This window comes from Abramis brama (genome assembly GCF_963993115.1).
Source record: "Abramis brama genome assembly, chromosome: 1".
Classification (NCBI taxonomy): domain Eukaryota; kingdom Metazoa; phylum Chordata; class Actinopteri; order Cypriniformes; family Leuciscidae; genus Abramis; species Abramis brama.
This window is the reverse complement of record NC_139963.1, coordinates 73,968,825-73,987,817: the sequence shown is the minus strand read 5'-3', so window position 1 is coordinate 73,987,817 and position 18,993 is coordinate 73,968,825. Positions and strand designations below refer to the sequence as shown.

Sequence of the window (18,993 nt, the reverse complement as noted above, 5' to 3'; positions counted from 1 at the left end):
GTGTTTCTATTATACTGTTCATGTTTTATTATTTAACAATAGCTAATATCAAAATCTAATACCGGTAAACAAAATCCGATTGATAACATGCAATCAATCAATACATAAATAAATGAATACAAAAAAAACCTCTTAAAAACAATGAAAAAGTGTCTCACGGTTAGAATGTTTTTTTGTGTTTTTTTTTACATAAATATAAATAATATTAGACTTATTTTTACAGATATGTATCCTGTATACTATAGCTTAAATTTAGTGTGTTTTTCTGGCTCATAAGAAAGAACAGAATGTCGAATATAAATGACAGTTTCATTATAGTTCTTTCAAAATTATTTTGTTACCTTGAAAAATGTTGATACCTTTATTGAGAAGTTGCAGACTCATAATCTTATGACAATGGAAATTTTATATCATTTGATAGTACTGAATATAAACATCATCAGCTTGATAACATGCCAAAACAATGAATACACCTGTCAGAAAATGGGGTTAAATACGGGAAATTTTTTATTTTTTATTTTATTTAAAATAGTATTTTATTTTCATATACTAATAAAATATGACTTTTTATATTAAGAGTTTATACTAAATGTTCAGTTTTGTTTTCCGTCCAATAATCAGTAGATTGTTATTTCAAGTAACAATTTCTAAATGAACTTTAACGGTTATATATTTAACGGTTTTAACAAAATGCTGGTGTTTATGCGGGAGTTATTCATCAAACCATCTGTGATGAACGCTGGGGATTTGTCTTCCTGGTTTGGTTCGGCCCATCTGAAACTTTCTGCAGCACATTTCATTGATGGCCTGAAGGAAAGGAAGAGATAATTGATCTCACCTGGAGTGAGGAGATTTAAAGGAGAAGTTCACTTTTAAAATGAAAATTCTGTCATCATATAATCACCCTCATGTTGTTTGAAAGCTGTATGAATTTCTTTCTTCTGCTGAACAGAAAGGAAGATATTTAGAAGAATGTCAGTAACCAGACAGTTTTTGGGTCCCATTGACTTCCATAGTATATTTTTTTCCTACTATGGAAGTCAATGGGACCCAAAAACTGCCTGGTTACTGATATTCTTCTAAATATCTTCCTTTCTGTTCAGCAGAAGAAAGAAATTCATACAGGTTTGAAACAACATGAGGGTGATTATATGATGACAGAATTTTCATTTTAAAAGTGAACTTCTCCTTTAAGAAGAGTGAGAGAAGCGGAGAGGAAAGAAAGGGGGACGTTTTGTGTTGCTCGAGACCGTTAGGGTTTATCCGGCAACGAAGATAGCTAGCTAGACCGACCTGTGTAGATAATAGTGGGGCTGGGGTGTAGGAGCGCTATGGTCACATGTTCCAGGAACGGTTGAGAGCCGTGCTGCCCAAAGAGACCTCGTAAAGCCCAAAGACACTTTATAAGTTCTAAAGAGAGCTGTGACGGCCAAAGAGGACTAATTCAGGCCAGAACCAGTGATTAATTGTCGTGACTGTGGGGACGGGAACAACGCTGAGGAGAGCGCGTGCTGTTGTGGACTGCCTGGCACGGCTGATTCCCCCGGGTCGGGGTCTTGTGTCATGGAAACGGGGAAGTGTTCTATATTTTAATTACCATTGTGAGCATGTATGAGTGAGTGTGTATGTTGTATTTTAAGATTTTGAGGTTTACAGCCATTATAATTCGTGTATGCTGGACTAGGGACGTGCTGATTTTCCACTTTAAAAACCTGATTGCTGTGTGATCACGATTTATATTGTGCTGTGCTGGTCTGAGGTTAACCACTAGAGTGCAGTGGAGTGACGTGTTTGGAGTTTCACTTGTGTATCGCCGTTTGTCCTAGTGAGCGTACTGAGTTGATGTTTGATGAACTAAATGCTGTTTCACATAATGACTACTTTTCTAAATTGAACATTGTCAAAGTAATATTTTCTATTAAAGCCTGTGGTGTGGTGTACCCTCTGTCCTCCATTGAAATCTAATTAAACCTCTTAAAAGAAACCCCAGCCTAGAGGTTTATTACAATATTATATGACAGATTAAAATGTATTCTGATCTAAAAATATATATATATATATATTTAATATAAATAACACGAATTTAATTATATAATGACTAATTAAAACATGTTCTCAATAAAATACAATTATTAACTTTTTCATATAAAATAATTGCATTTTTTTATAATTAACAAACACACCGGAAAACGCAGCATAGTTCAAAACATAATAATAATTAATTTCTAAACATTGACTCTCAGTCTTTATTCACCTTTTTTCTCATGGTTTCTCAATAGAATTCATAAAGGTATAGAATAAAATAGCATAGTAATTTCCTACTACTAAATTCTGAAAAAACAGATTCTAATTATTGGACAAAAAACTTCCTCACGTAATAACCTAGAATACTGTCTAACACTTGATGGCTGCTCTGTTAAGTCTTTGTCGTCGGTTAGGAACCTGGGTGTGCTCTTTGATATCAATCTTTCATTTGAAAGTCACGTGTCTAGTATCTGTAAAACCGCATTTTTCCATCTTAAAAATATATCTAAATTACGCCATATGCTCTCATTGACAAATGTGGAACAATTAGTTCATGCGTTCATGACCTCAAGATTATTGTAATGCTCTACTGGGTGGTTGCCCTGCACGCTTAATCATAGCCAGCTTAAAGGTTTTTGGTACGTAGTGACAAAGATGAATTAATGATATTAAGAAGAGGATCTATGACCTCTGGAAGCATCTCTTTCAGTAGCTTAGTCGGTATAGGGTCTAACATACATGTTGTAGATTTAGATGATTTAACGAGTTTAGTAAATTCTTCCTCTTCTATAGCAACGAATGAATCAAATTTTCCTCAGGGAGACTACAATGCACTGCCTGATGTGATACTGTTGTAGACGGTTGTAATGATACTGTTGTTGAAAATCAATAAGTGTAACAAAATAAAACATGTTGGAAACATGTTTATCACATAATTACTGTCTTTTCACTGTATTATTTTAAAGATTGGAAACACAATGAATGGATTATAAAACTAAACAATTATTATCATACTAAAACATTATTTTATTGTCATTTAATTTCTAAGAAAGTTGATATTTGACGTTTAATTTTTTATTATTAATAAAGCCCATTTTACCTGCAACTGATTCCTTGCTTCATCTCCTCAACCCCAAACCCTGACATTTTGTTTATGCTTTAGCTGAATCATCAAAGATCAGAAGCAAGTACATTCAGGGCCGTGCACAGGGGGGTGGCCCGGTGGCTAGAGCCACTGCCCTTCTGCCCTCATCAGCTGAGGTGCCCCTCTCGCCCCCCTCCCTAACCCTCCAGAAGATTCCCATAAAAACGTTATGTTATCGCTCCGCTAAAGATCCACTGATTCCGCTAATCCGCTCCGTGTTTTCCTGCTCGCTCCGCAGCGTCACTCGTAGACAAGCATGTGCCCGCTCTCCGACGACAGATTCAGAATAGAATTTCGTCCCATTCACAGGTCGATTACAAATTACAATCCACATTACAGACAGTAGTCGATCCACAAAATTAGTATTTTGGTAATATGTTTTTGTATTTCTGTCGCAAAATGTTTTGCTCCTGGTCTTCAAATAGTGCTAACAAGTTACAACTCGTGCAACATCCATGTTCTTGGAAGAAAAGCAAATGTGTTTTGTGCCGTTAGCCCCCTTGTAACCTACTATACTAAGGTACTATTCATTTAGATTAGAACACATTTAGATAATATATAGTATATTACCTTTTTATTATGTATAAAGTTAATATGGTCTCATTAAAATATTATAAATATGATGTATGTTATAGATAGATACTATATCAACTAAGGCAACTGATTATAATGGGAAATATATTTACAGGAGTTAAAGTGTGAAAAACTGTCTGCTAAATATTCTATACATAATGATTTACCCTCTGGCTTTCTAGAACTTTGATTCAATTTTTGCCATGTTGAATAGGCTTTGTCTTTGCTCTTTCTCACTCTGTTCTTCTAATTTTGTGAAGGCATTGTTTTTTTGTCGACACAATCTGCAAACAACAGAAAATGTTATTTATTTATACGTGATTTATTTATTAGTGTTATTTATATTAGATTAGATCAGGTTAAATAATTTGATTGAACAAGAATTCTAATTTTCACTACTCCCAGTGTATGATTGCAGAACAATGTTTGAAAATTTATGGAGCAACAGATTTTGTGTGAAAATAAATCAGAAAGGTGGTTTGTTTAAAAATCTTATTAATGTATGAGGTGGCAAGGAGGTACACACGGGGTAAAACCAGCATGGTAAGACACACAGTATTGATAAAAATACTTAAGCTAAATGAATATGCTTTTAATAATGTCTAAGTTGATACTTGTTCAAACCAATCACTTTAGTAAAGTTTATAACAATTTTGGAGTTATTTTGATAAATTAAATAATAAATGTTTGTTCAATAAATATAGGCTATCTGTCATAATTTTCATTTTAAAAATACAGAAACAAGATTCTTGAGATCTTTGTATTTAAATTGCTACATAAGTCTAAAACATTAAAAAATATATATAAAATAGTAGATTAAATTAGCACAGAATCAACTTTGATCAAGTCAATGATCAGCCAAATTTCCAAGTCCATCATCAAAAGCGTTTATGAAAAAAAGTGCTGAGCAGAATTTGTGCCATTGAGTGGTATAAAAGAGAATTAAGTCAAATGCGCATTTTACCCCGGTGTGACTTTATAACTGTTGTAACCTGTATATCATTTCAATTTATACTTTAAGTGCATAATATTAAATTAAATGTCTATACTACTTCCATAGGATGAGGCAGCTCAGAGAGTGAGAGCCCACTGAGCATCAGACAGTTAAACTGGCATTGACATTGAATTATTTAATTGGAAGAGTAATTATAACAACATAACTTGATTTTGCACTAAATCCTAATTGTAATCTTATTGCCCATATAAAAGAGTTGTTTTTAATTTTCTGTATTAAGATGATACTGCCTCATTCAAACTCCTTATAGTGCCCCCTTTTTTGGTTTAAGCCACTGCCCCTCAAAATGTCTGTGCACGGCCCTGTGGAGCAACATCAGCTGCTATTTTTGGAGAGATCATCTGTCAGAAACTGAAAGAGCCCATTGAGCAGAGCGTCTACAAGAAGACCGCCAGAGATCTGATCGATGAAATGAGAGCAAACTGTCCATCAAATCTGGAGAAACACATCTTGACGACACTGGCAGAAGAGGAGGATTTTAACAAATACATGAACTATGTTCATAATCCCAGAGATCACTTCAAGAGTTTCATCAGAGATGAAGTCAGTCGGTACATCACTGATAAGTTCAGTGTCAGTGTTTTACCCAAGATGAAGGAGAACATTAAACTTTTGCAGATGAAGATCATGGAAGAACATGTTGAAGAGAACAGAGGAGATGTTGGTCTGTGGTTGAAGAGTTTCACACAGAAGCTCTCAGATGTGCTGATCTTCTCTGAAAAATACCTCAGTGGAGTCAAACATGAAGATGTTGATGATTTCAGCCTCCTAGAAGATGTGATAAGACACAAACTTCCTGATATAATGTCTGACATCAGCAGTAGATTCAACACAGAATCATTTCCAGTAAAGCTGGACAGTAAACTCAGACCAGGTGAGCTTCTGATTGATTCCTTCTGTCAGTGCTGTTGGGTTCAGTGTCCGTTCTGTGGAGCCGTCTGCACCAACACCATAGAAGACCATGATGGAGATCACAGTGCTCCTTTCCACAGAGTGAGGGGAATTAATGGAATATATTACAGCTCAACACAGAATCTCTGTCCTAATATTTGCACAAATCTAGTAGCAAGTCATCTGGATTTTAATACACCACATGGAAGGTTTAAATATAGAGACTACAGAAGCGCAGGATGAGTTTATGCAGAGTGGAGCATCAGCCCTGATCTCTCTGAACTGAACTACTGGAAGTGGTTTGTGTGCAGATTCCAGAAAGATCTGGAAAAACACTACAGTAAAACATTTGAGGGGAGTGGTAAGATTCCACATGAATGGAGAAAATACTCAAAACAGGAAGCTATTGAGAGTTTGGATACATACATGTAATGAAGCAGATTAAGAAAGAGACTCTTGTGTCTCTTCTTAGATTTAGGAAGAAATGAGTTTCTTTGAAATTCATCAGTGAGAATCTGAGCTCATCTACACCTCAGAAGATCTGAGCTTCATCAAATACACCAGACGAGAGTTAAAGACAAGATTCAGTTCCTCATACATGATCTGAACTACAAAACAACATTTCTGAACATATGCCTAAATGATAAAGCTCAAAATGCTTGATGAACATTAGAGTTTATTACTAATCAAAACAGAACTGAAAAAGATCTGTGATTGTTGATTTATGATTGAAGTGCATATATAAATGTGTTTGTTAAAGGCAGATTTTCATTTGCTGACAGTATTTCAGTCTGTACTCAAATGTATTACTTAGACATTACTAAAATATATCTGATAAAATAATGTTTATTACAAAATACTGAGATCAAAATCTCTAATGCTCCATGATCTTGTACAGTGAGTTATAGCAAACATAAAACAACAAAGATTATAATTGTAATTTCTGTAAATCTACTGACATTGAGACACATATATCTCTGTAAATCTGCTTTGAAATTATATATAATGTGACAACAATAATAGATAAAAACAAAAAGTCTAGCGTCAAAAGAGTTAAAATTAGAGAGGTGAGAAATGAAATGCTCTGAGTCTGGATCTGCTGATCTTCCACTTCTGCCCTGTGTGTGTCTGAACAACAGAACTAAAGTCAACGGGACACAAACACACAGTGTGACTTTGACACATGAGAAAATGTGTGCGTTTACTTGCAGAAAGATGTGTGCTGATGAGCAATGAAGGCTATACAGGAACACATGCTTCAAAACAGAAATGCAGTGCAATTCCAGTGGACTTTACTAATGTTAGAACTAAGTTTATAAAAGTTGAAATGACAAAACTGTTAACAAAACCACTGGGCAATTACAGTTCATATGTGTATCATTCTCTGTTCAGTGTCACAAGAGTTCATCAGATTCATTTCACACTGCTTGTCCAAATGAACGAGATATAGAAACTTGTTAGCGCACATCAGCTCTAGCTTTGGGTTTTCCAGCTGACCAGAGGATGAGGAAGAGCTGATTCTGATGTAAATGTCATGTCTGTGGTCCTCCTAAAACGTCAGACCTGGACTCTAGTGTAACCCCTCTCTGAGTTGCCTTTAGGATTTACAGAGATATCCTCAGTCAAGTTTTCTCAGAGCACAGGGAGGAACTAGACCTTTATCTGGCTATGATGGCAGACATTAGCCACCGTTATGAACACCACAGATCATTTTCAGCACAATATGCTTCATTCATCTCTGTATTCAACACCAGATTAGTCTGTTACTGGCACTGAACTGCTGGTCAGAGAGCCCTGGCCTAAAGCCCACGATATTGAGGTCCCGTCGCTGTCCAGGATGCTGAATCTGTCATCTCTTTTGTTCATGGTGCTGAATCTGTCATCTCTGCTGTCCGTGGTGCTGAATCTGTCATATCTGTTGTCCGTGGTGCTGAATCTGCCATCTCTTTTGTTCATGGTGCTGAATCTGCCATATCTGCTGTCCGTGGTTCTGAATCTGCCATCTCTTTTGTTCATGGTGCTGAATCTGTCATCTCTGCTGTCCGTGGTGCTGAATCTGTCATATCTGTTGTCCGTGGTGCTGAATCTGCCATCTCTTTTGTTCATGGTGCTGAATCTGCCATATCTGCTGTCCGTGGTGCTGAATCTGCCATATCTGCTGTCCGTGGTGCTGAATCTGCCATATCTGCTGTCCATGGTGCTGTATCGGTCATCTCTGTTGTCCGTGGTGCTGAATCTGGTATATCTGCTGTCCATGGTGCTGAAGCTGTCGTATCCGCTGTCCGTGGTGCTGCATCTGTAGATGCTCCATTAGATATAAGAGGCCTGCCTATCCTTTCATTTAATGGTGTAATCATTTCAACGAATCTGTATGGACGTGAAATCCCTCTGCCCACAACACTACAAACCTGCGACGCGAGCAAAGCCTCCATTACTCAATACTGTCAATACTCTCCAGCTTTCTTTCATCTCAGCCAGTGTCTATTTTATTGATCATTTAACCACTGGACTTTCTCAAGGGTTTTCAGTCGGTGTCCTTTCTTCTCTGTCTACTTACTACTCTGTAAAAAGAGATGTGTTAAAAAGGACACGTTGTGTAGATTTTAACACATGTAGTGAGTGTGCTCAGGGTCAACTTGTGTTGTGTAGAATTTAACACAATAGATGTGCAAATCATTTTAACAAAGAAATTGTGTCAGGTAATTACATATTCAGATGTGTAATTTTAACAATAAAGCGAAAGGGGCAGATGTAAAATTATTAACCCTTTAATCAATAGTCGAGTACAGAAGAAGGAAGGTTATTCCTCTTTACTCAGGAGTGTGTTGAAACCTTTTACACACTAATGTGAGTTTGAGTATATGGATGGATGATGTGCAGATTAGTTATTACAGTCTCTTCAAACTACACCATGTTATCCAGCAGTGCAGAACGATTTCTTAAAAATGAAATGTTTGCAGAAAGTTTTGAGCTGCAGGAGAAACTCACACACAGACTCCAAGAATCAGTTCATGAATCTCAACAACGGTGACAATCGACAAAATATTAATATAAACAGATTCTGAACATCTCTGAACATCACAAAAAATCAACTTAAGTCACAACAAAAACAGTCAGACAAGTAGGAATATTCATCTGCATAATTTATTCATGCCGCAATGCATGCTGGGAGTCATGGATGAATTTTGTACTATGCTGGTACCCAGCATGCATTGCGGCATGAAGCTTTTGGTCTGTCATCATTGTTGAGATTCCTGTGCTGATTCTTGATCTCTGTGTGAGTCTGTTTATTACTCACCAGATCAGACGTCTATAGACGTTCTTGTTGAGAATTAACAGATTTTTAGATGTTGATGTTTCATTGAATCGTGATTAGTGTCAGCTTAATCTTACGATAATATTATCATCATGTGGTATTGTTTATCTCAGCAAGTGTGTAATGTCTGATTGGTGACATTTAAAAAGGTTTTTATGATTGTGGTTGTACAGCACGAGATCAGCAATGTTGCCGTTATCTGCACATTTGTTTTTAAAGAGACGTTGAGTACAGGAACTTAAAGTCTACACACTGTAAAAAGAGATGTGTTAAATACAGAGTGTGTTGATGGTATTTTCACTCATGTTGTGTAGATTTTTAACACACAATTTTTACACTCAAAAAAATTTAGTAAATTTTAAAGCTGTGAAATCAATGAAATATACTGTATGAATTGAGTAAATGCAAGTAAAAAAAATTAAGTAAAATAAATCTGAATAACTGCATCTGCTACATTTACAAATAAAATTGAGTAGAAATACTTTAACATTTAAACATTTAAAAAACAATATTTGTGAGTAATATTAACTGTTTTTATTTATGAGTAATATTAACTTTTTTATTTCCTCTTAAACCTTTGTAAAATAGTATTCCATACAATACATGACATTGGCCTTTATTGTCGATGAGTGCAGCAATACAGCACATTTTACACTGTTTTAACATGTATACAATATTGCCTACACAGGCAAACCTGTATGAGTTTCTTTCTTCAGCTGAACACAAAAGAGAATAGAGTTAATAATGTCGGTAAGCAAAATCAGTTGATGGACCCCATTGACTTTCATAGTAGGAAAAAAATAACATGGCAGTCAATGGGGTTCATCAACTTTCTGGCTACCAAGATTCTTCAAAATATTTTCTTTTGTGTTCAGCAGAAGAAAAACTCATACAGGTTTGAAATAACTTTAGGATGAGTAAATTATGACAATTTATTTAAAGTGAACTATTCCTATTATTAAATGGGTTTTTGTTTATTTTAAGGCAGAATTTAATAAAAAAAAAGGTCATTTTACTCGTATGAACATTGTTAATGTTGAAATGACAGGGACTAATCTTTGCTTTATAATATGTTTATTTATTTAGATATTTCGCAATCCAGAGCGGTTGGTCCTGTGCAGCCTAACTTAGCGATGTTTCCTAGAACACAGCAAGGGAAAAAAAAAGTAGGGCATTTAATTCTACATGGTATAAAGAATATCCATGGATAGAATATTCACAAAGCCAGAACTCGGCCCATTGTTTTGTATGCAGACATTTTTCTCTCCCTTCTGCCCCTCAATCTGCCTTCACTTCAAGCTCTGGTTTTGCAAACTGGAAAAAAGCACTACACTGTTAGCCCTTACCGGGTTTTTTTTACAGTAAAATACTGGCAACACTGTTTTTTACAGTTATTTGTACAGTTCTTTACTGTAATCTACAGTATGTTACTGTAAAAGTGCACTAAAACTCGAGTTAACTAATTTATATATATTTATAAATAACCAACTGTCATTTAAATGTATTAACTAAATTGTATAATGCATCATTAACGTGAGCAAAGTATTACTGTGAACTTATTTCATTTGAAACCACAACAAAACTTTTGTAAATAAAGAGATTTCCACTGGACCAGCAACTACACAGTCACTGCTTTTTAAATAAAGCAACATGCAGCAAATCATCAATGTTTGTAGATCTTCTCCTGGACTGAAGCACAGGCTCTACTCTTCTGCACAATGGTGACCCAAAAAATACATTTTACAGTAAAATACTGGCAACAGTGTTGCCAGTATAACCCTGTTTTATAACTTACAGTTTATTACTGTAAAATTCATTTTGTGGGTGTGTCTTTTTATCTTACACTGTTAACCCTTTCAACCCCACAGGAAATCCACACTACAAAGAGTAAAAAGTAACGTTGAGACAGTGTTGCAGTGAGATAATTAAGGGAATATGTAAGTGATTGTTGAGCATTAGTGATGAACACCTGCTGTTAGAACAGAAAATAGAGAAACACAAGAACTACAACTGACTTCCAGCCATTACACATTATTACACTTATTATTAACCAGTATGACTTTATTTCTGTCATACATCTACAGAAGTTGTTATTGAGATGTTTAATTGAAAATGTTTGGTTATTGAAGTTACCGTTATAGAGATCAGTGTTTGCTTTAGTTGGGTTGCTGATGCTAAAACATTAGTGCTTCTTTTGCTGCTTGAGCTGTGTTTTTGTAAGTCACACTTGTGCACACACACAGTTTATGAATGATTGTAGTTATAACGATTATGATGACAAAATCATCATATAGCCTGTTCATTCACTAAGGAAATTCATTCTCACTCGTTCAGAGTTTAATCCTCAATCAAAAGTGTTTCATTAGCACCACTGTGAAACCACAGCAATACATTACAATGACTCTTTTTTTAACACATCATGCATAAACCAAAAAAAAAACAAAAAAAAAAAACAGAGCTACTGTCTTAAAGAAACACAGAGATATCACAATTTAGTACATGAATCTCAACAGTGGTTGCAATATTTTTTTATTTTTTTTTATTCATGCAGCAGTGCATTCTGGGAGTTTATATTATCCTGGAACCCAGCATGCATTGCGACATGATACTTTTGATTGTCACCATTGTTGAGATTCATATGATGATTGTTGATGTCTGTGTGTGTCCAGGATAAGCAGGAGTTTAAAATGTTTTAGAGCACTATATGATTTTGATATTCTTCAGAAGACCTGATTACAGAAATATTACAGAAATATTTATTTCACAGATATATGCTAATTATGAAATACCCATAAACTCAAATAATATATGCAGGAAAGATCAGAGAATCAGACATGTACGGAATAATTGTGACATCATCACAAAATCTAAAAACACCTGATCATCTTCTCTTGGCTCTTTCTTGCTATAACAAATGTGTTTTATAAACTCACTGTTACAGCAGTCAGAGAGAGATGAAAGGTAAGAAGTCTAGGGACAAGAGACCAACTAAAGCAAATACTGATCTCCATCATGGTGACAACAAACTTTATTATTAACTAAATCTCTGTTAATTCTCAACAAGAACTTTTGTACATGTATGAAAGAAATAATCGTAAACTGGCTTGTAAACTGGTTTCACACTCAGTGTTCCTGGAAGTCAGTTGTAGTTTTTGTGTTTCTCTTTTTTCTGTTCTTGTTTCTCTGTCCTTCAGTGATTCTGCTTATCAGGTGTTCATCAGTTTCTCAATTCACTCACTTCTTTTCATTCAAGTGGACTATTAGTGAACTATTAGGGAATAGTGAATGAGGGTAATTGGGATTGGGAAAACAGCCTCTGAGTGTCGATTTTGAGCACTGTTAATTCACAGTATATTCCTGTAGGCTGTTTTTGTTTCCTACGCTATATTACTGTTTTAATGGAAAATGGTATGATATTGTCAGAATTTGGCCTTTTTTTACAGCAAGGGCTAACAGTGTATATAAGGACGGTGGGTTTGCAATGCATGCCAAATCAGAGCACCATGTAAATGCAATGTTGGCATGGTCTGACTACAAAAGGGGAGCTGAGAGCAACACATCTTTGTTGAAATCAATTAATAAAGACTACCTAAAAAGAGTCAAAGAGAATCAGGACTATATAAAAACCGTGGCAGATGTTCTCCTGCTGACTGCTACACAACATATTCCCAGAAGAGGCCATCGTGAGTCAGAGGAGTCTGAGAATAGGGGGAACTTTCTGGCCATATTCGAGCAAATAGCAAAACATGACCCAATAGTGAAGAAAAAACTGTTCAGCGGAAATGCTGAGTACACAAGTAATACCACGCAAAAAGAAATCCTGGAGTGTTTGGCAGAGATGGTTCGACTATGGAAGTAAAATAATGTCAAATGTTTTTGAAATAAAAAGCCTGTTGAATTGCACTACTTGAAAAAACATAGGCATTGCATTAACCATGCTTGCATTTTAATGCATTGTATTTTTAGGGCTTGCATTTTTATGGGCTGAAATTCAACATGGTTGAATATTTAAGCTGTGAATATTTCAATTAAAAACATTTCAAACACCTTTTCATTATTAAAAATTCAATAATCCATATTCACCTTTCATATTTCACTTCCAAAATATTCAAATTGTTTAAAAATACAACCAATAATATTCAACAGGCAATTTTCGGTCCAATTTTTTTCGCTTTGCAAATTCGCTTCCACAAATTCAGTGGTTCAAATTCGACAGTAAATTCAACATTGACGTCCAGGAACTGCAGGAAAAGCAGAAGATTGCCGAACATACTCTCCATCTGCTGTTAGTCGACTTCACCATCAGATGGTGCAAAAGCGCTTGTTGTTGACGAAGACATTCATTCATAAAATGAAAATGATTATCTGTGTCAGTATATGCGGAAAAGATGATAAACACACAAAAGCTGTGTTTATGTTTCAATAACTTCATTATTACTTTCCCTGTGTAGCCTACATGTCAGCAGCTTTCTCTACCATGAACGGGATTATAATCGGTTTCCCTCAATACCTCATACTCAAGGATTCCCCTTCCGTTGGGACAAAAAGCTTAATGGACTATTACAGTGATATGAAAGACCAATCTTGCACCTTATTATGGAAGTAGGCTGTAGGCTACTATATAGGCTACAGGCAAGAAGATGGACTCAGAATATGAACTTAACGCGCAAAGTTTCATGCTGAGCGTTTCGTGATATACTGGCATAAAATCAACACTTAATCAATTAATACTAACACTTTCTCTCTCTCTCTCTCTCGCTCTCTCTCTCTCTCTCTCTCTCTATATATATATATATATATATAGTATGCCTACGTGTATTGCATTAGCTTAAACTGTCATAGCACTTGCATATTGTTGTCCTATTGTTAGTTTAACTGAAAATCGCTTTGGAAAAGCTTCTGCTAAATGACTAAATGTAAAATTGGCTTGACATTGGACATTCGCACATTTAGGGACCGTCTCTAAAGTTGCATACAACATTGGCATACAAGTTTCTAACTTCAGTAGCAAACTTAAATTTATTTGAATAAATATCAAAAATCCAAAGGGTGCGCATTATGCCTGACACTACATGAACACTTTACAGTTGGTTTTATGACTGTAACTCGTTCTATTCAAATGCTATCGGAGTTAGAAACGTGTATAGGGGAGACCGGGTATGGTTGTAACACAAAGTCGTATACACTTTAGAGACGGTCCCTAAATGTGCGAATGTCCATCATCAAGCCAACTTTATGCCAGTCGATCACTGGGAAACGCTCAGCATTAAACTTTGCGCGTTATTCTGAGTCCATCTGCTTGCCTGCGAGTTTGGTCTTTTACATCACTGTAACGTTAGTCCATTAAGCTAAGTTAAGCGTTGTATATGTCCAGCAGGGGAATCCTGAAGTATTGAGGGAAACCCTAATAGCCTGCATGCAGCACATCGCCACAATATAAAGTTAAGGCAACTAAACAACCAAGAGAAATATATGTCAACCTCAAAAATGTAACATTGGATCTGTATATCCGCATCGGGGAATATTAATCTCGTTCACGGTAGAGAAAGATGCATGTAGGCTACACAGGAATAGTAACCGTGAAGGCACTTAATTTAACATAAAACAGCCGTCATAATAATCACAAATACACTTACATTGCTGTAAATGAGTTTTATGAATGAATGACTTGCTCTAATTTTGCTGGTCTTCGTCTACAACACGCGCTGTTGCACCACCCGCTGGTGAAGTCGACTAACAGCAGATGGAGAGTATGCTCGGCAATCTTCTGCTTTTCCTGCAGTTCCTGGACGTCAATGTTGAATTTACTGTCGAATTTGAACCACTGAATTTGTGGAAGCGAATTTGCAAAGCGAAATAAAATGGACCGAAAATTGCCTGTTGAATATTATTGGTTGTATTTTTAAACAGTTTGAATATTTTGGAAGTGAAATATGAAAGGTGAAGATGGATTATTGAATTTTTAATAATGAAACGGTGTTTGAAATGTTTTTAATTGAAATATTCACAGCTTAAATATTCAACCATGTTGAATTTCAGCCCATACAAATGCAAGCCTTAAAAATACAATGCATTAAAATGCAAGCATGGTTAATGCAATGCCTATGTTTTTTCAAGTAGTGCAATTCAACAGGCTTTTTATTTCAAAAACATTTGACATTATTTTACTTCCATATTCGACAAAATATCATAAAAGAAGTCAAAGGAAACGAGTCATTCAGTGTTCTAGCTGATGAAACTAAGGACATGAGAAAAAAAGAACAAATTTCCCTGGTCCTGAGATATTATTATAAGGGTGCAGCACATTTTCAAAAAGCTGATAGTTTAAATGCTGAAGGGTTGACAGAGAAGATCATCAATTGTCTTGAGAGATATGGATTGGGTTACAGAAGCAATCTTGTAGGCCAGGGATATGATGGGGCGTCTGTAATGAGTGGAAAACATACAGCATAAAGGCAGTGGCAAAACATGCGTTCTGTGTGCATTGCAATGCACATTGCCTGAACTTAATTTTAGTTAATACTGTCAAGTCAGTCCATGAGGCATCATGTTTCTGTTCTTTACTGGATATGTCTTCATGTCAGGCTCATACATTCACCACAAATGGCTTGAAGTTCAGAAAGAAATGTATGGAGGTCAGCCTAGAGAGCTTCAGAAGCTTAGCGACACAAGATGGGCATGCAGGCACTTTGCCTGCCGTAATATGATGGACAGGTTACCTGCAGTGCTGTGTGTCCTTGAAGATATTGCTGAAGAGAGAAGTGGGGACCGGTCTGTGGAGGCACGGGGTCTTCTTGCCCAAATTGACTTGCCTTTCATTGGGCTTCTAGCAACATTCTGCAAAGTGCTGGGTGACACCAAGCTTCTATCTGATATGCTTCAATCACCGTCACTAGACCTAGCGAGAGCTGTCGAGCTTATTGAAGCACTTCAGGACACATTTAAGAGTTACATAGAAGAATCCTTTTGTGATGAGCTATGGAGAGAAATCTTAAACACAGCTCAAAGGTGTAATATCAGCATTGAAAGTGTGAAAAAAAGGCAACGTAAGACCAGCTCTAGACTAGAAGGATCTGTAGTGACATCCACTGTTGGCGCGCATACAAGTGACCAAGATGACAAAGATGGTTTTAGAAAGAAAGAACATCTTCTGTCCAATCCTTGACTCTGTTATTGGGGAATTGCAGAAACGTTTCTCCAAGCCCAACTGCAACATAATGAGCGGTGTTCAAGCACTCCATCCTAACAGCTACAGCTTTCTACAAGAGTCGCCCCTTTTTTCATTCGCAGAGATCTACGAGTCAAATCTGGATGATTTGTGATTTTGACCCACAGGAACAGACACACTTCATGCTGAGAATGTTTACACACACACACATTTAATTTTTGTGTTGAAAATAAAGTAATGTAAAGTAAATAAAATAATGTTAAATTACTAAATAACGTCTGTGTGATTTTTTCGAGACGGAGAGGAGGAGCTGATGGAGATATTCAGGGAGGAGGACGTGAAGTTTCAGAGAGACAGAGGAGAGGAGATCACAGGAGAGCAGGGGGAGAATGGACAGATAGTTTTCTCTTCTCCACAGATTGGTAGAGAAATAAACTTTTGGTTATGTAAATTAAAATTTGTAAATGAAACAATCGTATACATTATTTTTATGTAAGTTATAATTTGTAATTGAAACAAAAATAATTTCTGCGCATTGTTTATTTCTGTAATGCAAATTATAGGCTAACTTGTAAATGTAATAAAGAAACTATTCTGTACATTTATTTTTGTCATGTCAATTAATTTGTACATTTACTACAAAATAAATTGTTCTAGGCCTTACAGTACTTTTGACAACTATTTCCAAGATAAGTTTGGTTTATCTGGGATGAGTGCATATCTCCACGGTCCACCAGCAGGTTTGCAGGGCTGATCAGTCGACGGCTGCCGGTCACTGAGATCTTCTCAGAAACAGGGAAGATTAAATCAAATTGTCTCACATACTCAAAAATCAAACCATTAAATATTTTAACATGCAAAACCGTCCTATGAGCGAAACTCTGCAGGACAACGACATATTTTGAGTGTTTCTATTATACTGTTCATGTTTTATTTAACAATATCTAATATCAAAATCTAATACCGGTAAACAAAATCAGATTGATAACATGCAATCAATCAATACATAAATAAATGAATACAAAAAAACCCTCTTTAAAAACAATGAAAAAGTGTCTCACGGTTAGAATGGGGATTTTTTTTTTTTTACATAAATATAAATAATATTAGACTTATTTTTACAGATATGTATCCTATATACTATAGCTTAAATTTAGTGTGTTTTTCTGGCTCATAAGAAAGAAAAGAATGTCGAATATAAATGACAGTTTCATTATAGTTCTTTCAAAATTATTTTGTTACCTTGAAAAATGTTGATACCTTTATTGAGAAGTTGCAGACTCATAATCTTATGACAATGGAAATTTTATATCATTTGATAGTACTGAATATAAACATCATCAGCTTGATAACATGCCAAAACAATGAATACACCTGTCAGAAAATGGGGTTAAATACGGGAATTTTTTTATTTTTTATTTTATTTAAAATAGTATTTTATTTTCATATACTAATAAAATATTACTTTTTATATTAAGAGTTTATTCTAAATGTTCAGTTTTGTTTTCCGTCCAATAATCAGTAGATTGTTATTTCAAGTAACAATTTCTAAATGAACTTTAACGGTTATATATTTAACGGTTTTAACAAAATGCTGGTGTTTATGCGGGAGTTATTCATCAAACCATCTGTGATGAACGCTGGGGATTTGTCTTCCTGGTTTGGTTCGGCCCATCTGAAACTTTCTGCAGCACATTTCATTGATGGCCTGAAGGAAGAGATAATTGATCTCACCTGGAGTGAGGAGATTTAAGGAGAGTGAGAGAAGCGGAGAGGAAAGAAAGGGGGACGTTTTGTGTTGCTCGAGACCGTTAGGGTTTATCCGGCAACGAAGATAGCTAGCTAGACCGACCTGTGTAGATAATAGTGGGGCTGGGGTGTAGGAGCGCTATGGCCACATGTTCCAGGAACGGTTGAGAGCCGTGCTGCCCAAAGAGACCTCGTAAAGCCCAAAGACACTTTATAAGTTCTAAAGAGAGCTGTGACGGCCAAAGAGGACTAATTCAGGCCAGAACCAGTGATTAATTGTCGTGACTGTGGGGACGGGAACAACGCTGAGGAGAGCGCGTGCTGTTGTGGACTGCCTGGCACGGCTGATTCCCCCGGGTCGGGGTCTTGTGTCATGGAAACGGGGAAGTGTTCTATATTTTAATTACCATTGTGAGCATGTATGAGTGAGTGTGTATGTTGTATTTTAAGATTTTGAGGTTTACGGCCATTATAATTCGTGTATGCTGGACTAGGGACGTGCTGATTTTCCACTTAAAAACCTGATTGCTGTGTGATCACGATTTATATTGTGCTGTGCTGGTCTGAGGTTAACCACTAGAGTGCAGTGGAGTGACGTGTTTGGAGTTTCACTTGTGTATCGCCGTTTGTCCTAGTGAGCGTACTGAGTTGATGTTTGATGAACTAAATGCTGTTTCACATAATGACTACTTTTCTAAATTGAACATTGTCAATAAAGTAATATTTTCTATTAAAGCCTGTGGTGTGGTGTACCCTCTGTCCTCCATTGAAATCTAATTAAACCTCTTAAAAGAAACCCCAGCCTAGAGGTTTATTACAATATTATATGACAGATTAAAATGTATTCTGATCTAAAAAAAAAAAAAAAAAAAAAAAAAAATATATATATATATATATATATATATATATATAAGAGCCATTTTGTCTTTATTTAAACCTTATGTAAGTGTGTGTCCAGTAGGGGTCTCTCTTTTGGGTAATTGGTTGGGTAAGTCCTTTTACAAGGTCCCAATTTCACAAGCACATTGATTGGAGTCCTCTTGAGGTTTAGGCAGAAGTCTATAGCGGTCATGGGTGACATACAATCAATGTTTCATCAGGTTCGGGTGGAA

General features: G+C 35.9%; 2 protein-coding genes across 2 annotated transcripts in view; both read left to right on the top strand.

Annotated features, from left to right (window-relative positions):
* The window catches only part of LOC311095130 (uncharacterized protein), a 467,684-nt gene that overhangs the window by 245,918 nt on the left and 202,773 nt on the right, over nt 1-18,993 (top strand). The window lies entirely within an intron of this gene.
* On the top strand, nt 5,069-6,414 carry LOC311095153 (interferon-induced very large GTPase 1). The gene has a single exon (XM_084133557.1). The coding sequence runs from the start codon at nt 5,169-5,171 to the stop codon at nt 5,889-5,891; it is 723 nt and encodes a 240-aa protein (XP_083989683.1). The 5' UTR covers nt 5,069-5,168; the 3' UTR covers nt 5,892-6,414.

Coding starts and splice junctions, on each gene's coding strand:
- LOC311095153 (XM_084133557.1), top strand. CDS start 5,169: ATGAGAGCAAACTGTCCATCAAATCTGGAGAAACACATCTTGACGACA.